Source organism: Sinocyclocheilus anshuiensis, unplaced genomic scaffold (genome assembly GCF_001515605.1).
Source record: "Sinocyclocheilus anshuiensis isolate Anshui unplaced genomic scaffold, SAMN03320099.WGS_v1.1 scaffold208, whole genome shotgun sequence".
Taxonomy (NCBI): domain Eukaryota; kingdom Metazoa; phylum Chordata; class Actinopteri; order Cypriniformes; family Cyprinidae; genus Sinocyclocheilus; species Sinocyclocheilus anshuiensis.
Window position 1 is genome coordinate 1,846,796 of NW_015557186.1, and position 27,446 is coordinate 1,874,241.

The 27,446-nt window shown below is 32.4% G+C and overlaps 1 protein-coding gene across 1 annotated transcript in view; it reads left to right on the plus strand.

The window, feature by feature from the left end:
- LOC107678715 (thyroid peroxidase) overlaps positions 1-15,921 on the plus strand; it is a 30,405-nt gene extending 14,484 nt beyond the window's left edge. The window contains exons 7-12 of the mRNA XM_016474085.1: positions 455-955; positions 7,626-7,884; positions 9,343-9,513; positions 11,642-11,879; positions 13,008-13,216; positions 15,728-15,921. Of these exons, the coding sequence (XP_016329571.1) occupies positions 455-955; positions 7,626-7,884; positions 9,343-9,513; positions 11,642-11,879; positions 13,008-13,216; positions 15,728-15,921 (1,572 nt within the window). The remainder of the gene's footprint in view (positions 1-454; positions 956-7,625; positions 7,885-9,342; positions 9,514-11,641; positions 11,880-13,007; positions 13,217-15,727) is intronic.
- The last annotated feature ends 11,525 nt before the right edge of the window (positions 15,922-27,446 follow it).

The window sequence follows — 27,446 nt, forward strand, 5'->3', positions numbered from 1 at the left end:
ATATATATTAATGCTGTGGTATTATCATAGTTTTTGCATGTGCAATGGTAATACCTTGTTAAGTAAATATAAGAAATTAGTTATTTTCAATCAGTATTTAGAAATAGTATTTTAACATCCAATAATACTTTTTATATACCATAAATATACCATAAATCTGGTTAAGTAAGGATGCATTAAATTGATAAAAGGTGAAGATGTTTATAATGTTACAAAAGATTTCTATTTCAAATAAATGCTGTTCTTTTGAACTTTCTATTCATTATTGTCCTATCCTAACAAACCATACATCAATGGAAAGATTATTTATTCAGCTTGCAGGTGATGTACAAATCTCAATTTTGGAAAAGTTACACTTATGACTGGTTTTGTGCTCCAGGGTTACATATAACAATGTTTTTAGGTTTAACAAAATCTGAAAAAATTATATACAGTAATTTCTTTTCTTTCACAGACTCCCAAGGATGGTAAACTGTCCAGCAATAAAAGCTGTCTTCCATTTTTCCGTTCTTCACCCGCCTGCATTAATGTCCAGACAGACGTGCGTCCCGCTGGACAACGACAGCAGATGAATTCAGTCACGTCCTTCATCGACGCATCGACCGTCTACGGCCCTTCGGCAGATCTGGAGAAAACCCTGCGAAACCTGTCTAGCGCTGAAGGTCTGCTGGCCGTCAACAGTGAATACAGCGATGACAGTCGGCCATATTTGCCCTTCGTGTCCGTGCAGCCATCAGCGTGCCTCCAGGAGCCCGGCTCAGAGCCGGCGGCGCGGGTCGAGTGCTTCACAGCCGGTGACAGCAGGGTGAACGAGATCCTGCCCCTGTCTGTCCTGCACACGCTCTGGGTGAGAGAACACAACCGGCTGGCCGAACACCTGACACGACTCAACCCTCACTGGGGGTCAGAGGTCATCTACCAGGAGACGCGCAAGATCATCGGGGCGCTGCATCAGGTAACAGACACACCGCCACACAGCGAGAAAAACTAGTTTAACAACTAGCTCAAAAAAATACAATCTTTTTATTCATTTGCAATGAATAAATAAAAAGCAATAAATAAAAAATAAATACAATTTATATTAATGTATCGTTTATATTTAATATTTAATATATCTAGCAACACGTTTAATCTGTAATAGTTAATATATATATATATATTGAGCAGCAAATCAGCATATTAGAATGATTTCTGAAGATCATGTGACACTGAAGACTGGAGTAATGATGCTGAAAATACAGTTTTGATCACAGAAATAAATTACAGTTTAACAGAGATTCACATAGAAATCAGTTATTTTAAATTGTAATAATATTTCACAATATTACTGTTTTTACTGTATTTTTTATCAAATAAATGTAGCCTTGATGAGCATAAGAGACTTCTTTCAAAAACATAAAAAATGTTTCAGACTCCAAACTTTAGTATAAAAAATAAATACAAATTATTTGGTTAGGATGGATAAACATCATAGTTTGTCTTTTTGGTTGAAATTCACAGGAAAGGTTTTCCTCACATCCTATCATCAAAACGTATAAAACGTAGCAACGTAGCAGTATTTTAACACAAATTGTTTCTTTGGCGCAATGAAACTTTGGCTTCACAAGAATATGTATGCAAAATATATTCCATAAATTACTTCTGCCTGACAAACGTGACCTCTGATGGGCAATTACTGATTCTGAACATCTCATTGTCTCGGCTGACCAAAAATCACACATCAGCAGAAGATAAAACCGTCAGTTCTGCTACACACAGTACTGTCAGATCTGAATCTGACGCATGTTTTCACCTGTGCTAAACACTGAAGAGCTAATTATGTCTGCTTGACAAAGCCAGCATACTGAAATACTGTTTAAGCAGCTGCTGCTGCTTCTTCTGTACCTTTTTTAATCAGACTTACGTTTTTCGTTAAAGGGGTCATATGATGCGATTAAAATTTTTCCTTTCTCTTTGAAGTGTTACAAGCTGTTGGTGCATAAAGAAGATCTGTAAAGTTGCAAAGACTAAAGTCTCAAATCCAAAGAGATATTCTTTATAAAAGTTAAGAGTCAACCACGCCTACCTAAAACGGCTCGTTCTAACACGCCCCCACATGTCTACGTCACGATGTGGGAAGATTTGCATAAACATTTCATTACACCAAATACACAAAATAATGTTCTTTTTAAAAGCATCATATGACCCCTTTAAACAGACGATCAAAATGACAAAAAGTCCCATAATAGACTTTTAATTGAGGCGGTGAAAACTTTTGTACAATAACATGAGTATAAGCTGTCTAGCATTAGCAAAGCTTAACGGCTATAATAGGACAACATGCTAAAGCGTGCTAGAATCATGTTATCAATGTGCAAAATCATCCTAGAAACATGCTATCAACATGCTAATGGCGAATTCCAAATGGCTTTTTTGCGCCCTTGAAGGGCACTTCGGGAAGGGGACGCCATTTGTAGGGACATTCCAAACGAAAGTGAACAACTGAATCCCTTCACGAAGGGCCCTTCCAGAAGTCCGTTAGTGAAGGGAACAAGCGATGGTCACTTCACGGAAGTGATTTCCGGTTGTGATCATGTGATCTTCAGTTAGGAGATCTTGCGACACATTTTAAAGCAAATATGTGGTTGATTTCGACACAAATGTAAGTAGGATAGGCTAATTAAATTTTAATTTATTTTAAATTTATTTATCTTTATTTTAATGTAATACAAAATATTTTTCATCAGAAATATTATTTAAGATGGTAGTGTAAGCAAGTTTAAGCAAGTTTAGTTTGAAAAAGCTTAATAGTAAATAAGACACAATTAGACAATATTTGAATAAAATAATAATAATGAGAAGAAATATATATTTGCAACAACTGATGGAGTGCTGAATGCGGCACACACACGCAGCGTTGTCAAGGTAATATTTGGTCAGTCATTCCCTTCGCCAAGGGAGCCCCAAACGCTTATACAGTAATTCCTTACACCCTTCAAAGAACACACTTCAAGGGCTCTTCCCTTCGAAGGGAGTAGGGCATAGGGATGCTCACTTCCGTTTGGAATTCGCCCTAAATCTTGCTATCCATGTGTTAAATCATGCTTGAAACATATCAACGTGCTAAATCATGTTGGCAACATGTAAAACATGCTAGCAATGTGCTAAATCATGCTAGCAACATATTAAACATGTTAACAACATGTTAAAATATGCTAGCGATGTGTAATCATGTAAGGCAGTGGTTCTCAACCTGCGGCCCGTCACGAATTCAAATGCGGCCCACCATGCTGAACACAATTTAAAAAAAAAACACTTTCAGTTTTACAATTCATTTTAGTTTTACATGCTGACGTAATATGTAAATGATATGCGTGCGGCCCGGTGGAAAAAAAGGTTGAGAACCACTGATGTAAGGAATATGTTAAAACATGTTAGCAACGTTCTAAATCATGCTAGCAACATCTAAAAATGCTAACAATGTGCTAAATCATGCTATCAAAGTGTTAAAATGGTAGAAACATGCTACATGCTAAATCATGTTTACAATGTGTTAAATCATGCTAGAAACATGCTAACAATGTGTTAAATCATGTTAACAATGTGTTAAATCATGCTAGAAACATGCTAGCAATGTGTTAAATCATGCTATAAACATGCTAGCAATGTGTTAAATCATGCTAGAAACATGCTAGTAATGTGTTAATGTTAACAGTGTGTTAAATCATGCTAGATACATGCTATCAATGTGTTAAATCATGTTAACAATGTGTTAAATCATGCTAGAAACATGCTAGCAATGTGTTAAATCATGTTAACAATGTGTTAAATCATGCTAGATACATGCTAGCAATGTGTTAAATCATGCTAGATACATGCTAGCAATCTGTTAAATCATGTTAACAATGTGTTAAATCATGCTAGATACATGCTAGCAATGTGTTAAATCATGTTAACAATGTGTTAAATCATGCTAGATACATGCTAGCAATGTGTTAAATCATGTTAACAGTGTGTTAAATCATGCTAGAAACATGCTAGCAATGTGTTAAATCATGTTAACAGTGTGTTAAATCATGCTAGAAACATGCTAGCAATGTGTTAAATCATGTTAACAATGTGTTAAATCATGCTAGATACATGCTAGCAATGTGTTGAATCATGTTAACCACATTTCATTGATTTTGAGTAAAATCTTCAAACTTCAAGCTTTTCACATTTTTATATATATAAAAATAAAAATGAGAAATGTTGTCTTGGCAACTATTTTCCTTAAATATTTTTTTGTTAAATTTTATTTAAAAAATGTTGATCACATACAGTTTTTTTTTCTTCATAAAATAAGAATGAAGATTTTTATTCTTAGGTTTTTATATAGTTTGTCATTAATTTTTATTTCAGCTTTAGTTATTTTAATATATCAGTTTAAACTAAAAGGAAATAAGAAATATTGCCTTGGCAACTAGTTTTTATATATATTATATTTTTATATATATTTGTCTTTTGCAGTCATCATGTACAGTTTTTTTTCCCCACAAAATAAGAATGAAGATTTTTATTCTTAGGTTTTTATACATTTTATTTCAGTTTTAATTATATTACTACATCAAGTAACCTAAATTAATATGAGAAATGTTGCCTTGTCAACTAGATTTTTCATATTTTGTTTTTGTTAGTTTGTTTTATATATGTTTTATAAAGTACTAAAATTGCTTTTTATTTTATTTTAATTAGTTAATGTTTTAATTATTTCTTTCCTTAACCTGAGTATATTTCATCACCAAATAAGGTTATATATAATTCATGTTATGTTGTGATGCAATAAAATAAGTAAAACATACTTAAAAAAGCGTATTTTTAATGCAAATATAGCTAACATAAAATATACATTTTAAATTGAAAACTTAAAAAATTGAGATGTTGGCTTGGCAAATAACTTTAGTTAAAGTTGAACTACTAAAATTACTAAAGCTAAAACTGAAATAAAAATAAATTATGTATTTATTCATTTATATATTTTATTTAGTGATATATAGTTATATTTATTTTTTTATTGTTTTTAAAAGCAAAAATGCTACAAATGCACATATTTTGTAAGAAAGTGTGACATGCTCGAGTAAAACAGCCACAAGTTTTGACATCAGCACCCAAAAATTATTAAGAAACTTGGATTTCATTCAGCAAATATGATGCAGCATGGTTTATAAATGAGTTTTTGAATGCACTTAAACCATTAACCTGATGAATGTGGCGGCATCACTTCATTTCGACCAGCAGAATCAGATCCATTCTGTGTCAGACAGACAGAAAAGCAGATTCGCCGCACTGGGCAGAGAAGAGATTCAGGGATTAAAGGCCTCGAGGTGTGGAAGTAAAGCCCTGGTCCTTTCCGAGCGGCCCTCGCCGAATCGAAGACACATTTGATGGCTCGCACAAGCACCGGCTCCCTGAATTAAAGTGACTCTAAAGCAGTACAGAAGCCATGGAAATGGCACACATCAAACGGAGCGCAGTGTTTTAACAACGTCCCGCAGGGGCCGACTTCACACAAGCAGTAAAAACAGGTTCCAGTGCTGCACTTTTACGGACAGCGGGTTTAATTTAAACGTCCCTCTGTGGAGGGCCTGCCGTCAGTCAGACACGCTTGTGAAACATCTCTGTGTGGAGGACGTCGCGCTTCTCGAGGTGAAATGCTGGACTATTTTCATAAACAGCGATAAGATGGAATAAATTTTAGAGGCGCATCACAGAGAGAATGAGCCACACGATCTCATCTTATCTCCAGGCACAGGACGTCCCGAATCAGCATCTCACACAAAATCTGCAGTTTTGTGAGAGATGCTGCAATTTAAAAAAAAAAAAAAAAAAGCATATTTATTAGTGCTGTCAAACGATTAATCGCGATTAATCACATCCAAAATAAAAGTTTTTGTGCACATAATATAGGTGTGTGTACTGTGTATATTTATTATGTATATATAAATACACACACATGCATGTATATATTTTGGAAAAATATGTTATGTTTATATATTAAATCTGTTTGTATATAATATAAATTATATGAATATAAATATATACATGTAAATACATGTACATATTTTCAAAATATATACTGTATGGGTGTGTATTTATATACACATAATAAATATACAAAGTACACACATATATGTTATGTAAACAAAAACTTTTATTTTGGATGCGATTAATCGTGATTAATCGTTTGACAGCACTAATATTTATTAATTGCAATAAAGCTGAAACTTAAAAAATAAAAATTAAATAAAAGATCTAAATGTTGGCTTGGCAACTAACTGAAATAAGTATTAAAGTACTCAAATTATTAAAACTAAAACTGAAATAAAAAATTTATTAAACCTTTTTTTGTTGTTGTTTTATTCTTTCTTTCCTTGGTCTGTGTAAAACTCATCACAAAATAATGACGTATTTCATTCATATTATGTTGTGAAGCAATACAATAAATAAAATGAAACGGTATAAAATGTGTATTTGTTAATTAAAATAAAGCTGACATAAAATATAAATATTAACTAAATATTAAATGGCTTAGCAACTACTAAAATTAAAACTTTTTTTTCTATTCTTTCCTTAACCTGCATAAAATTAATCACTAAATAAGGTCATATATAAGACATGTTATGATTGTTATGATGCAATTGAATAATTGAAATAAAATAAAATAATAACATTAATTTAATTTAAATTAAATTACATTAAATTCAATATTAATATTAAAAGGAAAACTGAAATGTTTAAAGTTGAAGTACTAAAATTACTAAAACTAAAACTGTTTTGTTTGTTTGTTTTCCTTAACCTGTATAAAATTAATTACTAAAGGTCATAAGTAATGTTATGATTATTAGGATGCAATAAAATAAATAAACAAATTGTTTTTGTTAATTTAAATTAAATAAAGATGACATAAAATATAATATAAATATTAAATTAAAAACTGAAATAAGTTGAAGTTGAAGTTACTACAATTTTATATATATATATATATATATATATATTTATATTAAAATTAAATTACTAAAACCAAAACTGAAATAAAAAATAAATGATAGCTAAATAGAATTACTAGAAGAAAAAAAAACTAATAAAAATGACTAAATTGCTAAAACTAAAATGAAAACTGGAAATATAAAAATAAATACTAATACTTAAAATATTAAATAATGCTGTATATAAATAATAATTCAATAGCACTGCCAAAATGGCAGATAAAGCAAGAGAAATGATCATAAATACTCTTTATGTTATTTAGTACTGAAAATATCAATAAAAATAGTTTAGTCTGATTAAAATTGTATTTTTTAGCCAATATTTGTGTGCACTGTGTATGCATTATATTTTTTAGCGTATTGTGTCATTAGTTTGGCAGCATATTAACTCTGTTGGACTTCATGGTGAGTCTTTATGAAGCATTATTCGAGTATGTTTTACAAGAAAAAAATTTTTTTTCAGTCTTTCTACTTCAAAATGTCATGTTTAATTCAATGCATTACTGGCCATTTCTTTGTAATTACTTGTGAAATTTACTAGCAATTTCAGTGACAACAAGGCAGCTCACTAGGTTTTGTAAAGGAGATACTGATTGACTCTTGATATTGTTGTTCCTGCAGATCATAACCATGAGAGACTACGTTCCCAAGATCATGGGTCGGGAAGCGTTTGATGAGTATCTCGGGCCGTACGCGGGCTATAACGACTCTGTGAACCCGTCGGTGTCAAACGTGTTCGCCACGGCTGCGTTTCGCTTCGGTCACGTGACCATCTCACCGCGGCTCAGGAGACTCAACGAGAGCTTCCAGGAACACCAGCGCTTCTCCTCTCTGAGCCTCCATCAGACCTTCTTCAGCCCCTGGAGACTCGTTAGAGAAGGTGCGCTCGGGCTTCAAATCAAACCAAACACTATCAGAGACTAATGACAATCTAGTTTAGCCAGACTTATTGCGGGTTAATCTGATCCATTTTGAGATCACACTCTTAATTTATTTTGTCTTGCTTTTAAAATATACAAATATTATATATAAATATGTATTAAATATATTATTAAATATTTAAAATATATCTAAAAATCATAGTTTGTATCTAATATAAAGTAGTTATTATGAGTGTATTTTGTCTTAATGCACTAGCAGATTTGGTAACTTGTTTTTAACTTTTACACTTACAGTATAAAAATATGAAATCTGCAGTGGTTGTTTAAAGAATTTTTAGATATTTTAACTGGAAAACAAGGCAAAAAGACTATGTAGAAACGTATTAAAAACTATGTGTTTGCAGTGTAGAGTTTGCAAGCCAAATTCAGTAACCAGTTCTCAGTGATAAATGCTCAAAGTAGCGGTCTATAAATATATATATATATATATACATTATAATAAATAAATTTAATTTAAAAAACAGGCAGTTGAGATTTACTATATAGTATATAATTTTTTTGTTACTTGAAATAAAATAAATCGTGAAATAAAATACAATATAATTTAACTTATTTTATTTAGAGGCAACATTTCACATTTTCATTTAGTTTAACTAAAGATGTACTAAAATAACTAAAACTAAAAATTAATTAAAAAAACTATATTCTAAATTGTTTATGAAAACCTTAAAAAAATTAAAACACTGAAATGTTGAAGTACTACAATTACTAAAACTGAAACAAAAAGAAATTTCAATTGCATAAGAAAAAAAAATATATATATTCTTTCTTTCCTTAACCTGTGTAAATATAATTGTATATGTCATGTTATGTTATGATGCAATTAAATAAATAAATAAATAAAACAAACCTAAAAAAAACTTGCCTTGGTAACTAACTGAAATAAGTTTAAGTACTAAAAATAAAACTGAAATAAAAAATAAATGATAGCTAAATATAAATACTCAAAAAAATACTAAATTTACTAAAACTGAAATAAAAATGTAAATGGAAAAATAAAAAAGTATGTTTTCACATTTATTATTTCAAGTAACAAAAATGTATATTCTGTATATATATATATATATATAGAGAGAGAGAGAGAGAGAGAGAGAGTTACATTATAGAGCTGATTGATGCAGACATGTCCAGGCAAGGGACAGAAATATTGAATATGTCAATAGTAAATAATTACTGCTGCTACTGACTGAGTCATTAATGAAGCACTGAATAATTCTCTCATTTGGTTGGTAACTGAATGATTTATAGTTTGAAGTTCAGATCAGTTGCACATCTAGAGGTCATTTTACTGAAAACATTGTTGTTTCTGTTTACCAGGGGAAATGAGGTAAGGAGCTTTTAGTCAGACTCTGTTTGTGGGATGGCTGGTGTTTGATAGCATGTTCTGCGCTCTACAGGTGGGCTGGATCCGGTCCTGCGGGGGCTTCTCGGTCGACCGGCTGCTCTGCAGAACCAGGAGCATCTCATGACAGAAGAGCTGAAGGAAAGACTGCTGGTTCTCAACATCCCAGAGACTCTGGATCTGGCTGCTCTGAACCTGCAGCGCGGACGAGACCACGGCTTACCAGGTCATTACATCAGGGTTATTACTGTTAAACTAAGCCATAGAGATATATATATATATATATATATATATATATATATATAAACTTTAACTGAAATAAAACAGAATACAATAAAATACATATATAAAAATAACTTTTTTTTTTTCAGCTATAGATTCCAAGGCAACATTTTCATTTAATAACTGGATGTAAAAAATAAATAAAATAACAATTTATTTAAAGGGGTCATATGATGCTGTTTTAAAGATCATTATTTTGTGTATTTGGTGTAACAGAATATGTTGACATGCTTTAATGTTCAACTGCATGCGTTGTTCGGTGTGTTCCTCTGTACTCTGAGGAGACTCTTACAGAACTCAGCATGCAGGGCTTCAATCGGATTTTTGTCCCATTTGTCGAATTGGTGATTTAGGAGAGGCCCCCACACTTCACTGCCATATAATGCAATAGATTCTATGACTGATTGGAATATTTTGAGCCAGATTCTAATTGGTATTTCAATTTGGATAGATTTTTTGATGGCATAAAAGGCCCTTCTTGCCTTCTCTCTCTCTCTCTCTCGCTCTCTCTCTCTCTCTCGCACTCTCTCTCTCTCGGTCTCTCGCGCTCTCTCTCTCTCTCGTGCGCTCTCTCTCGCTCTCTCTCTCTCGCGCACGCTCTCTCTCTCTCGCGCGCGCTCTCTCTCTCTCACGCTCTCTCTCTCACGCTCTCTCTCTCACTCTCTCTTGCTCTCTAATAAATTAAAACAAAATTACTAAAACTTTAAATAAAATTAAACATAAAATATAAAATTTAAAACTGATTCAAAACAGTGCTACTAAAATAACACAGGTCTGATTTCCTCAAAATGTTTCACTTATGTAATAATGCACACTGCTGTTTACTGACATACTTTAAATAAAATACACCTTAACTAAAAAAAATAAAACAAATTTTTAATTCATTTCAGCTACTTTCCAATGCAACATTTCTCATTTTCATGAAGTTTAACTTAATGTATTAAAATAACTAAAACTGAAATAAAAATTAATAAAAACTATATATATTTAAAAAAAAAATAATAAAATTGACAAAAACACGAAACTGCAAAAAAATACTAAGACTTTAAAAAAAATGTATGAATTAAAATGAAAACCTAACCTAAATAAAAACTGATTCAAGATATTTATAAAAACTATAATAATATCTCGATGATACTAAAATAGCACAGGTCTGATTTCCTCAAAATTACTTAATGTAATAAAATTACTACAACTGAAAAACAATAAATAAAAATTAAGATACTTAATCAGTAACCCTGCACTGATTTCCTCAAAAGAACAAAAGTATTATTATTGTTTAGTACAATTACTATAATTAAGTCTTTTTTAATATTTTTCAGTTGCATTTGAAGTCCAGTTAGAGCGACTGATTCGTTTAAGTGACTGATTATTTTGAGCAAATTAGTCAAAAAGACTCACAAATCAAATTCAAACTGAGTTATTGGTTTGCTTATGGTTCATTCGGATCAGTGTTTTGTAATCATTATTGGTTCTTTAATAAAAAATACTAATTATGAGTAATTATAAGTATTATTTTTGTTTAATATAATTATTATAGATTAATGGGTAACACTTTACAATGAGGTTCTACTCGTTAACAATAGTTAACTACATTAGTTAACAAACTAACAATTAAAAATATTTCTACATTTATTCATGTTAGTGTTCATTTACATTATTAAAGGCAAATTTTGCATCTGTTAATATTAATCAATAGACCTGAGACTTTTGAGGAAATCAGTTAAAAGTATATTAATTTTACTTTCAAAAAAATGTGTAACTTAATGTTTAATATTTTTCATTAGAGAAATGTTTATGATAACAAAACTCTGATCACAATGAGCCTTAAGCAAACTAATAACTCATTAGTTTGAAATTGATTCGTGAGTCGCTTTGACTGATTCACTCTAAAGAATCAGTTCATGAGAGTCGCATTAATTGAACTACGACTGCAGCTCTTTTGAACTGGAATAATTTTGTATGCAATTTCTACAGAACTTAAAGAGTATAATTCTTCGTCGTTACTATTATTTGGTATTTAATAAGCATGTGATCTGAAAACCTGAATCTGCTTGGTTGATCTATTACAGGTTACAATGACTGGAGGGCTTTCTGTGGATTTGACAGAGTTGAAACCAGATCAGATCTCGCTGAGCTGGTCGGCAGTGGTGTTCTGGTGGAGAAAATAATGGATGTGTACGGCCATCCGAACAACATAGACGTGTGGCTGGGAGGTCTGCTGGAGCGTCCGGTGTCCGGCGCCAGGACCGGTCCGCTGTTCGCATGCTTGATCGGGAAACAGATGAAGACTCTAAGGGAAGGTGACAGGTGCGCTCGCTGATGCTGCGTTAAACACGGTCTGAATCACGTCTGCAGTGACAGCAGAAACTGCTCAGATACAGTCAAAATACAGTCAAATGTCTAAAGATCCTTAAATCAATATACATTTCCTTGAGATGCAGAATGACATAAGATATTAAGTCTTGTTTGTGCGACTCTCGTGAATTGGATCTTTTGAGGGAATCAGTCAAAAAGACTCACAAGTCAAAATCAAACTAATGAGTTATTGCTTTGCTTAGGGCTCATTCGGGCCAGAGTTTTAAAAATTACGATAATTATTTCCCACTTTTTGACTGATTGCCTCAAAAGAAGCAGTTCATAAGAGTTGTAGTTGTGGTCCAATTAGTGTGACTCTCATGAACTGATTCTTTGTTGTGAATCGGTCAAAAAGACTCATGAATCAATTTCAAACTAATGAGTTATTGGTTTGCTTAGGGCTCATTCAGATCAGTTTTGTTATCAAAAATGGTTCTTTAATGAAAAAATTAAGCATTAAGATAAGTAAAAAAGTGTTTTAGTTTTGTAAAATTACTTTCTTAAAATTACTTTTGATTAGAGCAACTTTCATGAACTGATTCTTTTTTGTGAATCGGTCAAAAAGACTCATGAATCAATTTCAAACTAATGAGTTATTGGTTTGCTGAATGGTTTGATCTCATTCAGATCAGAGTTTTGTTATCATAAATGGTTCTTTAAGTAAAAAATATTAAACATTAGGTTGAATTAAAATTAAAATTAGAGTCTTTTTTAACTGATTTCATCAAAAGAACCATTTCTTAAGAGTTGCAGTTGTAGTTCAAATAGTGCGACTCTCATGAACTGATTCTTCTGAGTGAATCGGTCAAAAAGACTCATGAATCAATTTCAAACTTAACTTAATTTTTCAGAGAACAAGACTTAATATTTAATAATTTTGCTTTCAGTGTTTAGATATTTACACTGGAAAACAAGACAAAATACTGAATAAGGAAATCATTTTTGCAGCGCAGTTTTATTTTGCGTCTGTTTTTTTTTGTGTGTGTGTGTGAAATGATTAACTTAGTCTGAGTTCGTCAAAATGTCAAGAATAAGACATCGCATCAGTCAAACTGTTGATATTTCTGTTGTGTGTTTCAGATTCTGGTGGGAACATCCTGGTGTGTTTTCCCCAAAGCAAAGACAGGAACTCCAAACCCACTCTCTGTCTCGTGTCATCTGTGACAACAGCGGCGTGACGGAGGTTCCCCTCGATCCGTTCAGACTGGGATCTTACCCAGAGGACTTTGTGTTCTGCGGGAACGTCCCATCAATGGACCTGGAGGCGTGGAGGGAACGAACTGATGACGGTACATATATGACATGATGCTTGTGTATTAGGGATGGCTTTTTTGTTAAGAAGTCTCTTCTGCTCTCCATGACTGCATTTATTTAATCAAAAATACAGTAAAAATTGTGAAATATTATTACAATTTAAAATAACTTTTATTTTAGAATATATGTAAAAATGTAATTTATTTCTGTTATCAAAGCTGTATTTTCAGCATCATTACGCCAGTCTTCAGTGTCACATGATCTTCAGAAATCATTCTAATATGATGATTTGCTGCTCAATATTTTTGTGGAAATTTTATTATTCAGGATTCTTTGATGAATCGAACGTTCAAAAGAACAGCATTTATTTGAAATAGAAATCTTTTGTAACATTATAAATGTCTTTGCTGTCACTTTTGATCAATTTAATGCATCCTTATTGAATAAAAGTATTCATTTCCTAAAAGGAAATCTCTTCCCGACCCCAAACTTGAACAGTACTGCATGTGCAAATAAAAATTTATATTTTAGATCATGTAACTTGTTAAATTTAATAATTTAATTAACTTTCTTTTCCTTCACAAGTTCGCTTTAAATAGTCCTGAGGTGTGACATGAATTTTTAAAACTACAAATATTTGATGTAGCCTCTCGGTTAATTTTAACTCATAAACACGGCATGCATAATAATGATCTAGCAATTAGAAATAGTTTTGCATTTTTAAATGAAGCAAAGCATGTAAAGCATGTGTGTTTGCCGTCTAAATGCAGCTAAACTCTGCTGTGGAGATTCATGAATAGCAAAGAGTCTCTATGAGGAAAAAACACATGCAAATTCACGCAGTAAGTGAATGAGTAAAGTGGCTTGTGTTTAAACTGCAGTGCTCAAACCTCATTCGGTCCCAGGTGAGACGTGGAGAAGTGGTTTTAAACCCAGTGTGGCAAACTGATGGTTCTATGGTTATAGTGTTTGCGTCATCCAAACTTCTCAAACACACATATCACTGTTTGAATCTTAATGAGAAATCTGTTATTTTTGCTAACCCATACAGCAAAAAAAAAAAAAAAAACTTTCATGTATATTTGACAAAATTAAAAAAAATATATAAGCATTTAAAATATATTTTGCCATCCATATATTTCAATCCAAGAAAATACATCAATTTGAAGAACTTTATTTGTGGTCTGTAACACATGTGAACATATAACACATCTGAATAAAAATCAGCAAGGAAAGTACTTTACAATGTTCCCAAAATTACAAGATTACAATATATGAAAAAATTATTTGATAATGTTTGTTTGATCTCTAGTATGCTAATTCACTCATTTGCATTTAGCCTCTCTATAGGCAACTCATTTTCCTGAAATAATTGTTTATATATATATATATATATATATATATATATATATTGGTATATGAAAGTTGAAACTAAATATATTTTCTATTTCAAATGGATATTTCACTGACCTTCATTGTTTAACATATATTTAAAATATTTTTATGAACTAAATATATATTTGCTGTGTGGGAAATGTTAACATTTGGATTTGGTTATGTGTCATGTTGTAATAATGGATTGTATTTTAATTAAAATACACAAATGTTAAAAAGTTTGGGGTGAGTGATTTATTTATTTATTTTACAATAAAGTAATACTTTTATTCAGCAAGGACAGATTAAATTGATCAAAAGTGACAGTAAAGACATTTATAATGTTACAAAAAAAATTATATTTCAAATGAATACTGTTCTTTTAGACTTTCTATTCATCAAAAAATCCTGGAAAAAAAAAAGATTCAGCAGTACAACTGTTTTCGACATATAATAATAATCAGAAATGTTTCTTGAGCTGCAAATCAGCATATTAGAATGATTTCTGAAGATCATGTGACACTGAAGACTGGAGTAATGATGCTGAAAATTCAGCTTTGATCACGGGAATAAATTACATTTTAACATATATTCACATAGAAAATAGCTTTTTTAATTTTATTTTAATAATATTTCACAGTTTTTCTATTTTTACTGCATTTTCGATCAAATAAATGCAGCCTTGGTGGGCAGAAGTGACTTCTTTAGAAAAAATGTGAAAAATCTTACAGACCCCAAACTTTTGAAAGATAATGTAGATCCAATAACCGTATTCTTACATATATCTAGATATCTAAAGGGCTAGTGGCAGATATAATGCTGATATATACAGTATCTCACAGAAGTGAGTACACCCCTCACATTTTTGTAAATATTTTATTATATCTTTTCATGTGACAACACTGAAGAAATGACACTTTGCTACAATGTAAAGTAGTGAGTGTACAGCTTGTATAACAGTGTAAATTTGCTGTCCCCTCAAAATAACTCAACACACAGCCATTAATGTCTAAACCGCTGGCCACAAAAGTGAGTACACCCCTAAGTGAAAATGTCCAAATTGGGCCCAAAGTGTCAATATTTTGTGTGGCCACCATTGTGTACTCACTTCTGTGAGATACTGTACATAAAAACCAAGTCACATCTAGAGACCAGGACTCTTTTACCTTCAGACAGTAAGAAACCACCTATAAACCTCAGTAACGGCTCTGGTGACCGTCAGCACTGCGGCGGATGTTTGTTCCCGTTCAGTAATTCGGGTTTGTTCACACAGACATCACTGGGCCACAGGCTGTTGGATGGCAGCCGCTCGTGCAGCGTATTAACAATCATTTTCAATGTGTTGGTGGCTCCTCGGAGCCTGTAATTCTCCCAGCGCCGACGTTTGTAATCTCAGCGCTGGAATGCAGCCCACTGACAGATATTGATCCATTATGAGGCTGCGACGCTGCCAAAACAATTAATGTTAGCAGTCGCACCTGTTACGTGCAGGGAAATTAATCTTTCTAATGAATATTAGACGAATCCCACGGTGCGAGCGCGAGTCCGAGAGAAGCTCCCGCAGCGAGTGAGTTTCCACATCGTGCCAGATATAGAAAGCGGGTTTGCATTAGATTGGACTCCTGACATCACGGGTCCCGACCCCTTCCCAAGCCATCTATGGTGTTTATTCAATCCTGAAGCTGGAGCTGCCTCTGAAATCGACTGCTGTCAGCTCAGATAATGTCTTCTGGAGGAGATCGAGTGTGTAAACGGTCCTCAGGGCATCGATGGCACACGAGTCCCACATCATAACAACAACAACAGCAATGCCTTTCACCAACAGGATCAGGCTGATGTTCTCCATGGGATGGGTTACTTTAATACAACACCAGAGATGGCCTTAACCACGTCTTGAACACTGGGGAGGACCAGTTATTTAATTTTTATTTAAAAGGCCCCAGTTGTAATGGTCTTTTTATTTAAAGGAATTATATAAAAGATTTAAAAAGATAATTGCGACTATTTATCTCACAATTCAGACTTTTTTCTTGCATTTCCGAGAAAAGAAACGCAGAATTGCGAGATATATAAACGCACAGTTGCACAACATAAACTCAGAATTGCAAGATATAAATGTAGAATTGAGAGATATATAAACACAGAATTGCAAGATATATAAACACAGAATTGAGAGGTATATAAACGCAGAATTGCACAACATAAATGCAGAATTGCACAACATAAACTCAGAATTGCAAGATATCAACAGAATTTCAAGAAACAAAGGCAGAATTGCGAGATATATAAACAGAATTGTGAGATGTAAATGCAGAATTGTAAGATAAGAACAGAATTGCAAGATATAAATGCAGAATTGCGAGATATAAATGCAGAATTACGAGATATATAAATGCAGAATTACGAGATATAAATGCAGAATTACGAGATATAAATGCAGAATTGCGAGATATATAAATGCAGAATTATGAGATATAAATGCAGAATTGCGAGATATATAAATGCAGAATTATGAGATATAAATGCAGAATTGCGATACAGGTGCACTGCCCATCCATTGAGCTGAACTGAAATGGTACAGATCGGTTGACGGAGAGCGAAACTCTCAAGCGCTCAGTGTTCAGCGAGTGAAAATATATCTGTGAAACTTGTAATTAGCCTCTCTCACACACACACTGGTGAGTAAAATTGAAGAATTTATTAGCCAATGGCTAATGTTAGACATTATTTCGTCGCCCGGAGTGAAGATTTAGTCACACATGGGAGTGATTTACTCGCAATGTAGAGGGTTGGCAGCCTTTTTTTTTTTTTTTTTGCTGTGGTTCCCGGGGAGCAGTTGTGGGTTTGGTGCTCAAGGGTCTCACCTCAGTCATGGTATTGAGGGTGGAACCGAGACTCAAACCATTAGGCCACGACTGCAACATTTACCTTATTTATTTACCTATTTCATGGTGGAAACTAAAAAAACAGAATGGCAAGATATAAATTCAGAATTGCAAGAAAAAATATGAAATGCGATATATAAACAGAATTACAAGATATCAATAGAATTGCGAAATATAAATGTAAATGTAAATGCAGAATTGTAAGAAATAAATTCAACTTTGCATCACAGGAATAAATTACATTTAACATATATTAAAACAAAGAACAGTTCTTTAAATTATAATATTTCACAGTATTGATCTTTTTACTGCTGTTTTTGATGAAATAAATGCAGCCTTAAGCAGAGCATAAGATACTTATGTACTTTTTTTTCCCCCCATATGCCTAATATGGAAAACGCACAACGGAAAACACATTCGTAACATTCAATTACTGGTACATGAATCATGCAAATGACTATATGATTTTCAAGATTTTCAAGGTCAAGTATGCAAAAAGTTTTTTTTTTCAATCAACTGTTCCATTTAAAAAATGGGTAAAAAAATTCTGACTATTATTTCATATGTCAGTTCAGTAATGAATTGACTTTTTTTCTCTGCAGACGTGAGACTCTGACGGTGTTTTAGCACACAATGACGCGCCGTTAGAGAATAAAGAGCTGCTGAACAATGTAGAGGAACAACAGGACGCCGCACAGGTCTGATGAATCATGACCGGCCCATTATGCCAAATATAATACAGTACTGCAGGCCCTAATTAGTGATGGATTAATATTCTTTACTCAGACCTGCCTCATTCTCTAACTGCACAGAAGCAATTATCAGTGTACTGTACCATCTGAAAGCAACTAGTTATGAATATGCGCTCAATGCTGAAGCAAAGAGCAGTTGTGCTGCTTGTGGCTTCATGTAAAATGCATTTACTGATAGAAGTGTATTAAATCACTGTATGTTGAGTAATGCTAGTTCACTGTCATATCTGCTTGTAAAAACTGAAATATAAATGCAATAAATGTCCATTTACCAGTTTTGGTTTTAATTCTCCTGATTACTTTGACAGTACATGTAGTTCATGTATATTTATTTAAACTCATTATATACTTATTGCATTATATACTCATTTCATGTCCCATATGTACCAGGGTTATTATAGGTAATTAAAAATAAAACCATTTTTTGCTTGTAACAGTGTTAAAATTGTAAAGTTTTAATATTTTGAATCTGTTTTTCTTTTTATAATTTATGTTTTCATTTTAATTATAGCGTTTTAGTAATGTTTTTTTCAATATTTAGTATTTATTTTATATATAGTTTTTATACATTTTTATTTCAGTTTTAGTTTTAGTTATTTTAGAACATCACACTAAACTAAATCATTCAAACTCAAAGCAAAGGCGTTTATTCCAGTGACCCTCCCGTGCTAATAAATGAACACAACTCTATTCAAACAGATGGAGGCCACATTTGCATTTTAAACCTGAAATTAAACTCTTTGACGAGGACAGGCTGACACAAATAGGCGTCGCATTTGCATTCAGCCATATCTCGTCCCGGTTTTCTTTTAGATAATGGAATACAAAAGCAATCAGTTCTGGAAAACGAGACGGCTGGAATGAAATTAAACGGAGGCTTTTAGGCGATTTCTGATGTGCTGACGTCTCTCTCCTGTTCAGGCTAATTCAAAGCAGCGTTTGTAGCGCGAGGCTCTTACGGCAGTCTCAGCGTTTCCACACTCTTCATTACAGCAGATCTGCACTGATTCACTGTAAAAACAGCACAGCGTTTGCCTTTAGAAAATGCATTTGTGATATACTATAAAAATGACATGTGCAGTTACTTCAAGGATCTTTCTGCCTGATCTGAGCAGTAAAACGTCAGTGTATTTATCAGTTAGCTTATGGAGTCCAGTTCATTTAAGCTTCAAACATAAATGCAAATGCTTCACAAGCACCATTTCACACCATTGTGTTGCATTATGAACTGCGTTCTGACACAAATACACACATTCTGACATGCTTCCAAGAAAAAAAAGTGATAAAAACAACAAAAAACAGGATATTCAATTTAAAATAATAATTAAAAAATGATCAATTTCATTATTTGGATGGTGAACGGTGATGGGTGAAATTAATGGCTTTCCCAAAAAGGAAAGTTGTTTCAGAAGTTAAATAAAAGTTACATTTTGATTTTATTTATTTGTTTATTTTTTTTTAAGTAAACCTTTTTACTGTACTTTTTGGCAATGTGATGTAACTATATGTGAACTTGGTAATGTAAATATATACTGTATATATAAAGTAGCCACTTCGCACAATTGCATATTAGACATCAAATATATAAAGTAGTATTGTTCATTTTAAATTTTTTGAAGTTGATTTTTTCACTTTGAGTTATTGTTTTTTATTTCTAATTTTAGATTGTGTTCAATTGTTGTGTGCTTTTGACATTTTTATTAATTTCACATTTTTACTCAATATAGTTTAGTTGTAGTTTTTTTTTTTATTATTAGCTCTATTGCTTATAATATTTCTAGATTAATAGTCACATAACTGCATATAAAAATCAAGTATATACATTGTTATTTTAGTATCATTGATATACTATTATAGTTTTTCTTAATATTTTGACTTTTATTTTTATATTTCTGTTTTGATTAATTTTAGTTAAAGTTATTGTCCTTTTATTTTTTTTATATGTCTAGTTTTTATTAATTACATAACCTAAATCACATAACTGCATATTAAACATCAAATATATACAGTAGCAACACCTATTATATACTTTTATAGTTTTGTTAATATTTTGTATTGGACTTTATAATATATATTTTGTTTTCACTTTAATTTTATAGTTATGTTTTTATTTCAAATTTTAGATATTTAGATTTTCTTGTGTTTTTGTCATTTTTATTAGTTGTAGTTATTTTGTCTATATATGTTTTTATTAATTTTAATTTATTAGTTTTAGTTCAACTGAACAAAAATGAGAAAGTTTGCCTTGGCAACGAGCTGAAATAAAATAAGTTGAAGTTTTTATTGATTTTTTTTATTAGACGGTGAAAAGTGAGCGATGCAATTGATGACTTTCCCAAAAACAAAAGTAGTTTCAGAAGTTGAGCGAGTTACATTTTGATTTGTTTAACATGCACAGATGAATCATTCACATCAAGACCAGGAACATGAATTTAAAAAAGGGTAAAGAAACTCTAAATGAATTCTCCAGTATCTGCAGCTCAGAAGATCAATGCATGCAGAGCTCTGCGTATGGATATTCAGGGCTGTTTTCTGCAGTGAATCCGCCCTCAGGTTCCCACACGCTCCTAAACAATTTCTGTGAGAGGAGCATCATGATCACCGCTGACTCATCGCAACAAAGCAACACTCGATGATGATAAAGAGAAGAGCTGCGCTCGGTCCACGCTCTGACCAAACACACCCACACAGACTGAAGAAAGAAGCGGTCTGATTCTGATCCAGAATATACAGCTCAACCACAACAAACAAAACTCTGACTCCTTTTTCACAAGTGTTCATAAAATCAACCCACTACTTTTTAACCCTATAAAGCCTTGTTGAGGCACACAATCTCCTCCATGTCTTCTGTCGTCTGATTGATAGTTTAGACTTTTTATCCAGTAAAAGTTCTTTTAGTGTAATTGCACAAATGTCCAGCTTCAGCTGGAGCTTCTCGTGTCAAATCTTGACTGATTTTGATCAAGTAAAGGTCAGAATAACTGCAGTAATATCTCCAGATGAACACTTACTGGACTGAAGCAGCTCAGCTTTACTTGATTCTCCATCAATCATGTTTTAGAGTCTCAAATCTGATCCTCAGGATCTTTTGAGGAGCGTTTGTTTCCAGAAGCTTTACTTTCACTGTTCCTCAGCGGAGGAATGATCTTCACAAGCCTCCAGAACATCTCACGGTTATTTCTTCAGCTCTCAATCACTGCATTATATGTTTGGATCATTTCAATCTCATCTTACTGAGACATATTATTGGAGATATAGAGTGACGACTGATATTTAGATCATTTTATGTCAGCATCTGCTCTACTGTTATAAAGATCTCATTGATTTACATTACAAGCAACAGAATTGCATCTTTTTGTCTATATAAATATCAGCATCTGCATCAAATTGCAGTTTGTTTAGGTTTATTTAAAGTGTAATTAAAAATGTATTTAAAGTGTAATTAAAACAAATATATTTTAGACTTTTTGAGATACTATTTTAGTTTTTAATAATATTTTTATTAATTTTAAATATATTTTACTTTTTTTTTTTCATTTTAATTTTAGTTATGAAAGGTTTTGATCCACTTCAAATGTTGACTACTATATATATATTTTATTTTTTTTTTCCATTCATTTTTAGTTTAGTTGTAGTTATTTTAGTACATGAAGTTAACTAAATGAAAATTAGAAATGTTGCATTGGCAACTAGCTGAAATTAAATAAGTTAAATTTTTTATGTGTTTTATTTTATTTCAATAATTGTTTATTTGATTTCAAGTAACTAAGATGTTTTTTGTTTTAGTTAGCTATAATAACCCTGATTTACAACACTGAATATCTGCACTAATCTTATTGTCAAGTATTCGATAAATGAAATAATAAACATGATTCATCAGTACATTTTACTTTTAATACTTAAGTACATAAAAAAAAAAATCAAGTACTTCTGTACCTTTACTCAAGTAAAATTGAAAACTATTATTTTACTGGAGTATTATTTAATTAGGGTATGTGTATATTTGTGTTCCATTAAAAAAAAAAAAAAAATAAATCTGACTTTTACTTCATATGTCAGTCTTTGCAGGGTTAATGATGATTTTCTTTCCCAGAGAACTGATTCAGAATCTGCGCTGCAGTCGATCTGTTATTAAATCAAGTTGTTTATAGTTCATCAGGCGGTCAGTGAGTGAACTGTGGGACGCTGGGAGGATCGTTCAACAGAGCACTAAAGTACAGTGACGAAGTAAAAACCGTTCAGCATTAGGCCTACAGACTGACTGAAGTGAATCAGGTCATTTGAACTGAAGCATCTCACGGAGAAGCTAAAAGCGACTTCTGTGTGTCTTTGATCAGTCTGAGGCTGTTTATTCTCCTCCGGTGTTCCTGATATTCATTCGTGTATCGCTGTGAGAAACGCAAATATTGGATTAATCTTCATTGCTGCAGGTCTGCTCGAGCTTGTTAAGTTCAGTCTTCCGTACAGGATCCTGCTGAAACACAAACACATCTGCAGTTTCTCTATTGTACAGTGGGTTTAAGAGTCCTGCGCCTGCTGGGCTAAATCTGGGAATCAAACTGACCCACATTGATTTTCATGCAGTTTACCAAAAATCGACTATAAATATAAAAAAAAAAAGTATTTTTCTCAAAATTGTGAGGGTAAAATGGGTGTAATTTATTTTCAGTGCTGCAACAGACTAGTAATTAAGGTACAACAACAACAATAATAATAATAATAATAATAATAATAATAATAATAATTATTATTATTATTATTATTATAAACCCAACCAAAAATATTATTTCACAGATTTTTGATCAGGATCATTATAGTTAACTAAAACTAGTAAAAAAAAGTAAAAAAATAAAATAAAAATTGTTACTTGAAATAAAATATTAAATAAATAAACAAATAAATAAATAAATAATCAGTGTGTAAAAACAAAAAGAAATGTTTGAAATTTTGGCAGCAGGCAAAAGTGTAGCACCGCAAATAAATGTTTAAAATACAAAACTATTGTACAGTATTGAATCATAAAAAAAACATTCATTTTTCCTAAGCATGACACATTATAGGATCACTCTGTCTGTACAACGTTATGAGTAATCGCTTCACATAACTGCATATTAAACATCAAATATGATCTGATTGGCTTTGATTGTCACATTTACATTTAGCCAAATTACCTGTAAATCTGTCATCAGCTGAAATCCTGTCATCACACCTTGCATCACAAGCAGGGTTGTTATCATTAACTATAAAAAAAAAAAAACGAATAGTTTTTTTTATTTTAAACAAAATAAACATTAACTGAAATAAAATCTAATATAAAAAAACATAAACTTATTTTATTACAGCTAGTTGCCAAGGCATTATTTCTCATTTTCATTTCATTTAAGTTGATGTACTAAAATAACCAAAAATGTAATAAAAAATAAAAAAGAAATGAGAAATGAAAAAGTATTTTTTTTTAAATATATAAAAAATGACAAAAAAAAAAACAATAAAAATTACTATAAAATTAAAGTGAAAACAGAAAATATACAAATAAAATCTAATTTAAAATATGAATTAAAACTATTTTAATGATAGTGAAATAACTAGCCACAAAGTAGAAAAATTAGCTGCATATCGAATCTACACATTGTTATTCATGTATATACTTGTATAGTTTTTGTTAATATCTTGAATTAGATTTTATTTTTATATTTCTGTTTTCACTCTAATTTTAGTTGTTTTATTGTTTTTTTATGCCTATTGTTTTTATTAATTTTTATTTTGTAGTATTATTTTTTAGTTTTAGTTATTTTAGTACTTAGTAAGTTAAACTAAATTATATTGAGAAATTTTGCCTTGGCAACTACCTGAAATCTCATGATAATCATGTTGAACATTATCACAAAGCAAAGCTCTGTAGCATCTATCTGACCCATTACAGCTGCAGTGCAGGAGATACACTCCGCTTACAGTACACACACACACACACACACACACACACACACACAGTCTTATCAGCGGAGGTTCACCTCCATTGCCGGCAGTATGTCAGCCATTAAACTCCTGATATCCGAAGAACGGACACCCAGAACTGTTCAAAGCAAGTCTAACCTGAATGAGAAGCAGCAAAATTATCCTTAGGCTTTCTTTCTCTTAAAAACCCAGGATAAAGGCCATTTTCTGACACGTTCTGTGTTTTACAGCCCTCATCTCTCATTTTAGCGGCACATGGGCGAAGTTGTTTGGTTTGCGGGCGTATCATTTCTGACCCGCTCTCATCAAAAGTGTGCCAATCTATCAAAGAAAAGATTAAATGATCGACGGCTTGAAGTGATAATTGCACGATTGCCTTCTTCCTCTCGCCGAGAAAGTGGCAGAATATATATCAGTATGTTTGCGAGTGTTAAAATGTCAGATGGTAATCATCAGCCAAGTGGAATAATGATGAAGTGCTCGTCTCTTAATTGAAATTTCAGCTAGTGAGTGGCGTGCGGCTGTATTTTTAGGTGTGTGGCGGCCCCCTCACTGCCCTGACGAACGAGCGCTGGCTGTTTTTCCTCCAAATCCATCCCTGGAGTACGAGAGAGAGAGAGAGAGAGAGAGAGAGAGAGAGAGAGAGAGAGAGAGAGAGAAGAGCTTCTTGCTCGTACTACTTCAGTGGGATGAATACTGTACATAGCATGTATGCATTAAATAATTGCACTTTTTCTGCGTTTGCTAAAATGTGCACAAAGCATAAAATGCTGGATCCCAAAATGCAATGCACTCGACATGACCTTCTGCTTCCAATGTTGCAAATGAACAAATATTCTAAAAGTAATTTGTAATATTTAATATCTCAATATTTAATATCATTACCCCCTCGCAACTGCACAGTAACACCCTAGCAACCACCTAGAATACCATTGCAACCACCCATTACACCATAGCAACTGCACAGCAACACCCTAGCAACTGCCTAGCAACCACCTAGAGTACCCTAGCAACCACCCATAACACCCTAGCAACCGCATAGCAACACCCTAGCAACTAACTAGCTACTACCCAAAGTACCCCAGCAAAAAAAGAAAAATGCACAATAACTACTTATTACTAAGATGATAAGTAGACATCATATTCTCAATTAAACATGCAACATAATTTAAAAAATAGAAAGCAGTATGCAGCATTCCAATCAATTAAAGACAAGAAAATAATGTTAAATCTAGGGATTGATTTTAATTCCCAGTTATTCATGATCCTGCAATAGAAAGGTCAGGTCAATCAGATTACATTGAGGGATTTCATTGTCACATGTGCTTTATGAAACAATATGAAACGCTCTACATATAGGCTGCAACTCTGCAACAGAACAAAGAACAATTTTTCCAAGAGTTTGACATTAGATTGCTGAAGTAATGATGAAATACTACAATTGCCATACAATAATAATAATCCAGATTAAGGAACTCCTTCTTCCCCTCAGCTATTAGACTCTTAAACAGGTAGCTAGCTAGTGGACTTATCTATCTCAGAGAACAGTCGGACCAAATTGTTTCATCTCATTTGATCATTTGTAATGTTATTGCTGTTATTACTACCATTGTATATTTATTAATATTACTCATGTAGCCTCATCTCAATTTGCACATCTGTTACTGCTGCTATTGTTATCATGTACTTGCACTCAATTTGCACGTTACTGCACTATTGTTTTTTTGCACATAAGTTAATACTGTTCATTCGCATATGTAGATACCATATACATAGTCTATATTTCTATTTTCACATTCTATATTTCTACTCTATACTCGCATATATAGATACACATAGTCTATATTTCTATTTTTTTTCATAGTCTATATTCCTACTACTGCAGCATAGTTTTTATTGTTATGTTTCTTATATTGTATGTATATGTGTATAGTTTGTGTATGTGTGTGTATAGCATTGCACTGTCTTGGCATTCATTGTGGACAGCAAAGTAAGAATTTCATTGCTCAGGGAAACTTGTTTTCCTCACTGGGCATATGACAATAAACGCTTTGAATCCTTGAATCCTTGAATTGAATAATAATACCAGTATTTTTATATTGGGTAAAATGGTATATTTGACTAAATAATTTTAATTAATATTTTAGTATTAAATGAAACATACATATATTAGAACACATTTTTTTAATGGCTTTAGTTTTAGTTAACTATGATAACTCTATATATAAAACATTATATATTTATATACATAATATATATATTTCAATCATGACAACTCTCGGAGCATTTTAGCATGGTGATGGATATGACAATGTTAATGTATTTGGTCTTGGCGGAACAGATCTGCTACACTGCTGCTGCTGTTGGTTATTACTGTAGTTGTAGATTATTGCTGCTGCTGCAAAGCAAGTACAGGAACTTGCTACTGCTAATACATAATTTAAGACATACTGCTGCTGCACAAATAGCATATACAATAACCCGTAGCAGATCTATACAGGTGGAGCTGGGGAAGGTGGAGGGTTTCAGAGAACTCTGAAAGCGCGCTGCAGGAATCTCTAGTGAATGCTAGCCAGCCATATAAATGCAAAGCATATGCAGCATGAACCAATCAGCTTGTGACAAGTCGTTTAACTCTCTGAATATCATCAGTTACATTAACAACCCGTCGCCTGCACCATCTAGAGTTTCATGACTGAACTATATATATATAACATTTTTATTTGAGCTAGTTGCCAAGGAAACATAATTAAAACTAAATACTCTAAAACTAATAATTAAAAAAATATATTTAAACTATACAGACATTTAAAAAAGGCTAATACAAATGACAAAAACAACAAAATTAATTGGGAATTCTGTGTAAAAATAAAGTGCAAACAGAAAAATATAAGAATAAAATCTAAAAATCTGGACAAAAAAAAATAGTATAGTATCTCAATGATATTAAAATAACACTGCTGCTTCCAGATGAAGGTGTTTTATTAAAGGGGTCATATGATGCGATTTCAATTTTTCCTTTCTCTTTGGAGTGTTACAAGCTCTTGGTGCATAAAGAAGATCTGTAAAGTTGCAAAGACTAAAGTCTCAAATCCAAAGAGATATTCTTTATAAAAGTTAAGAGTCAACCACGCCTACCTAAAACGGCTCGTTCTAACACGCCCCCACATGTCTACATCACGATGTGGGAAGATTTGCATAACACGTCCAAATGTTCACGCAAACAAAGGCGGCGTAACTTTTATTCTCACTGTAGTATTGTTGCCGCCGCCATGTCGTGAAGACGCTGTGGGTTTTGT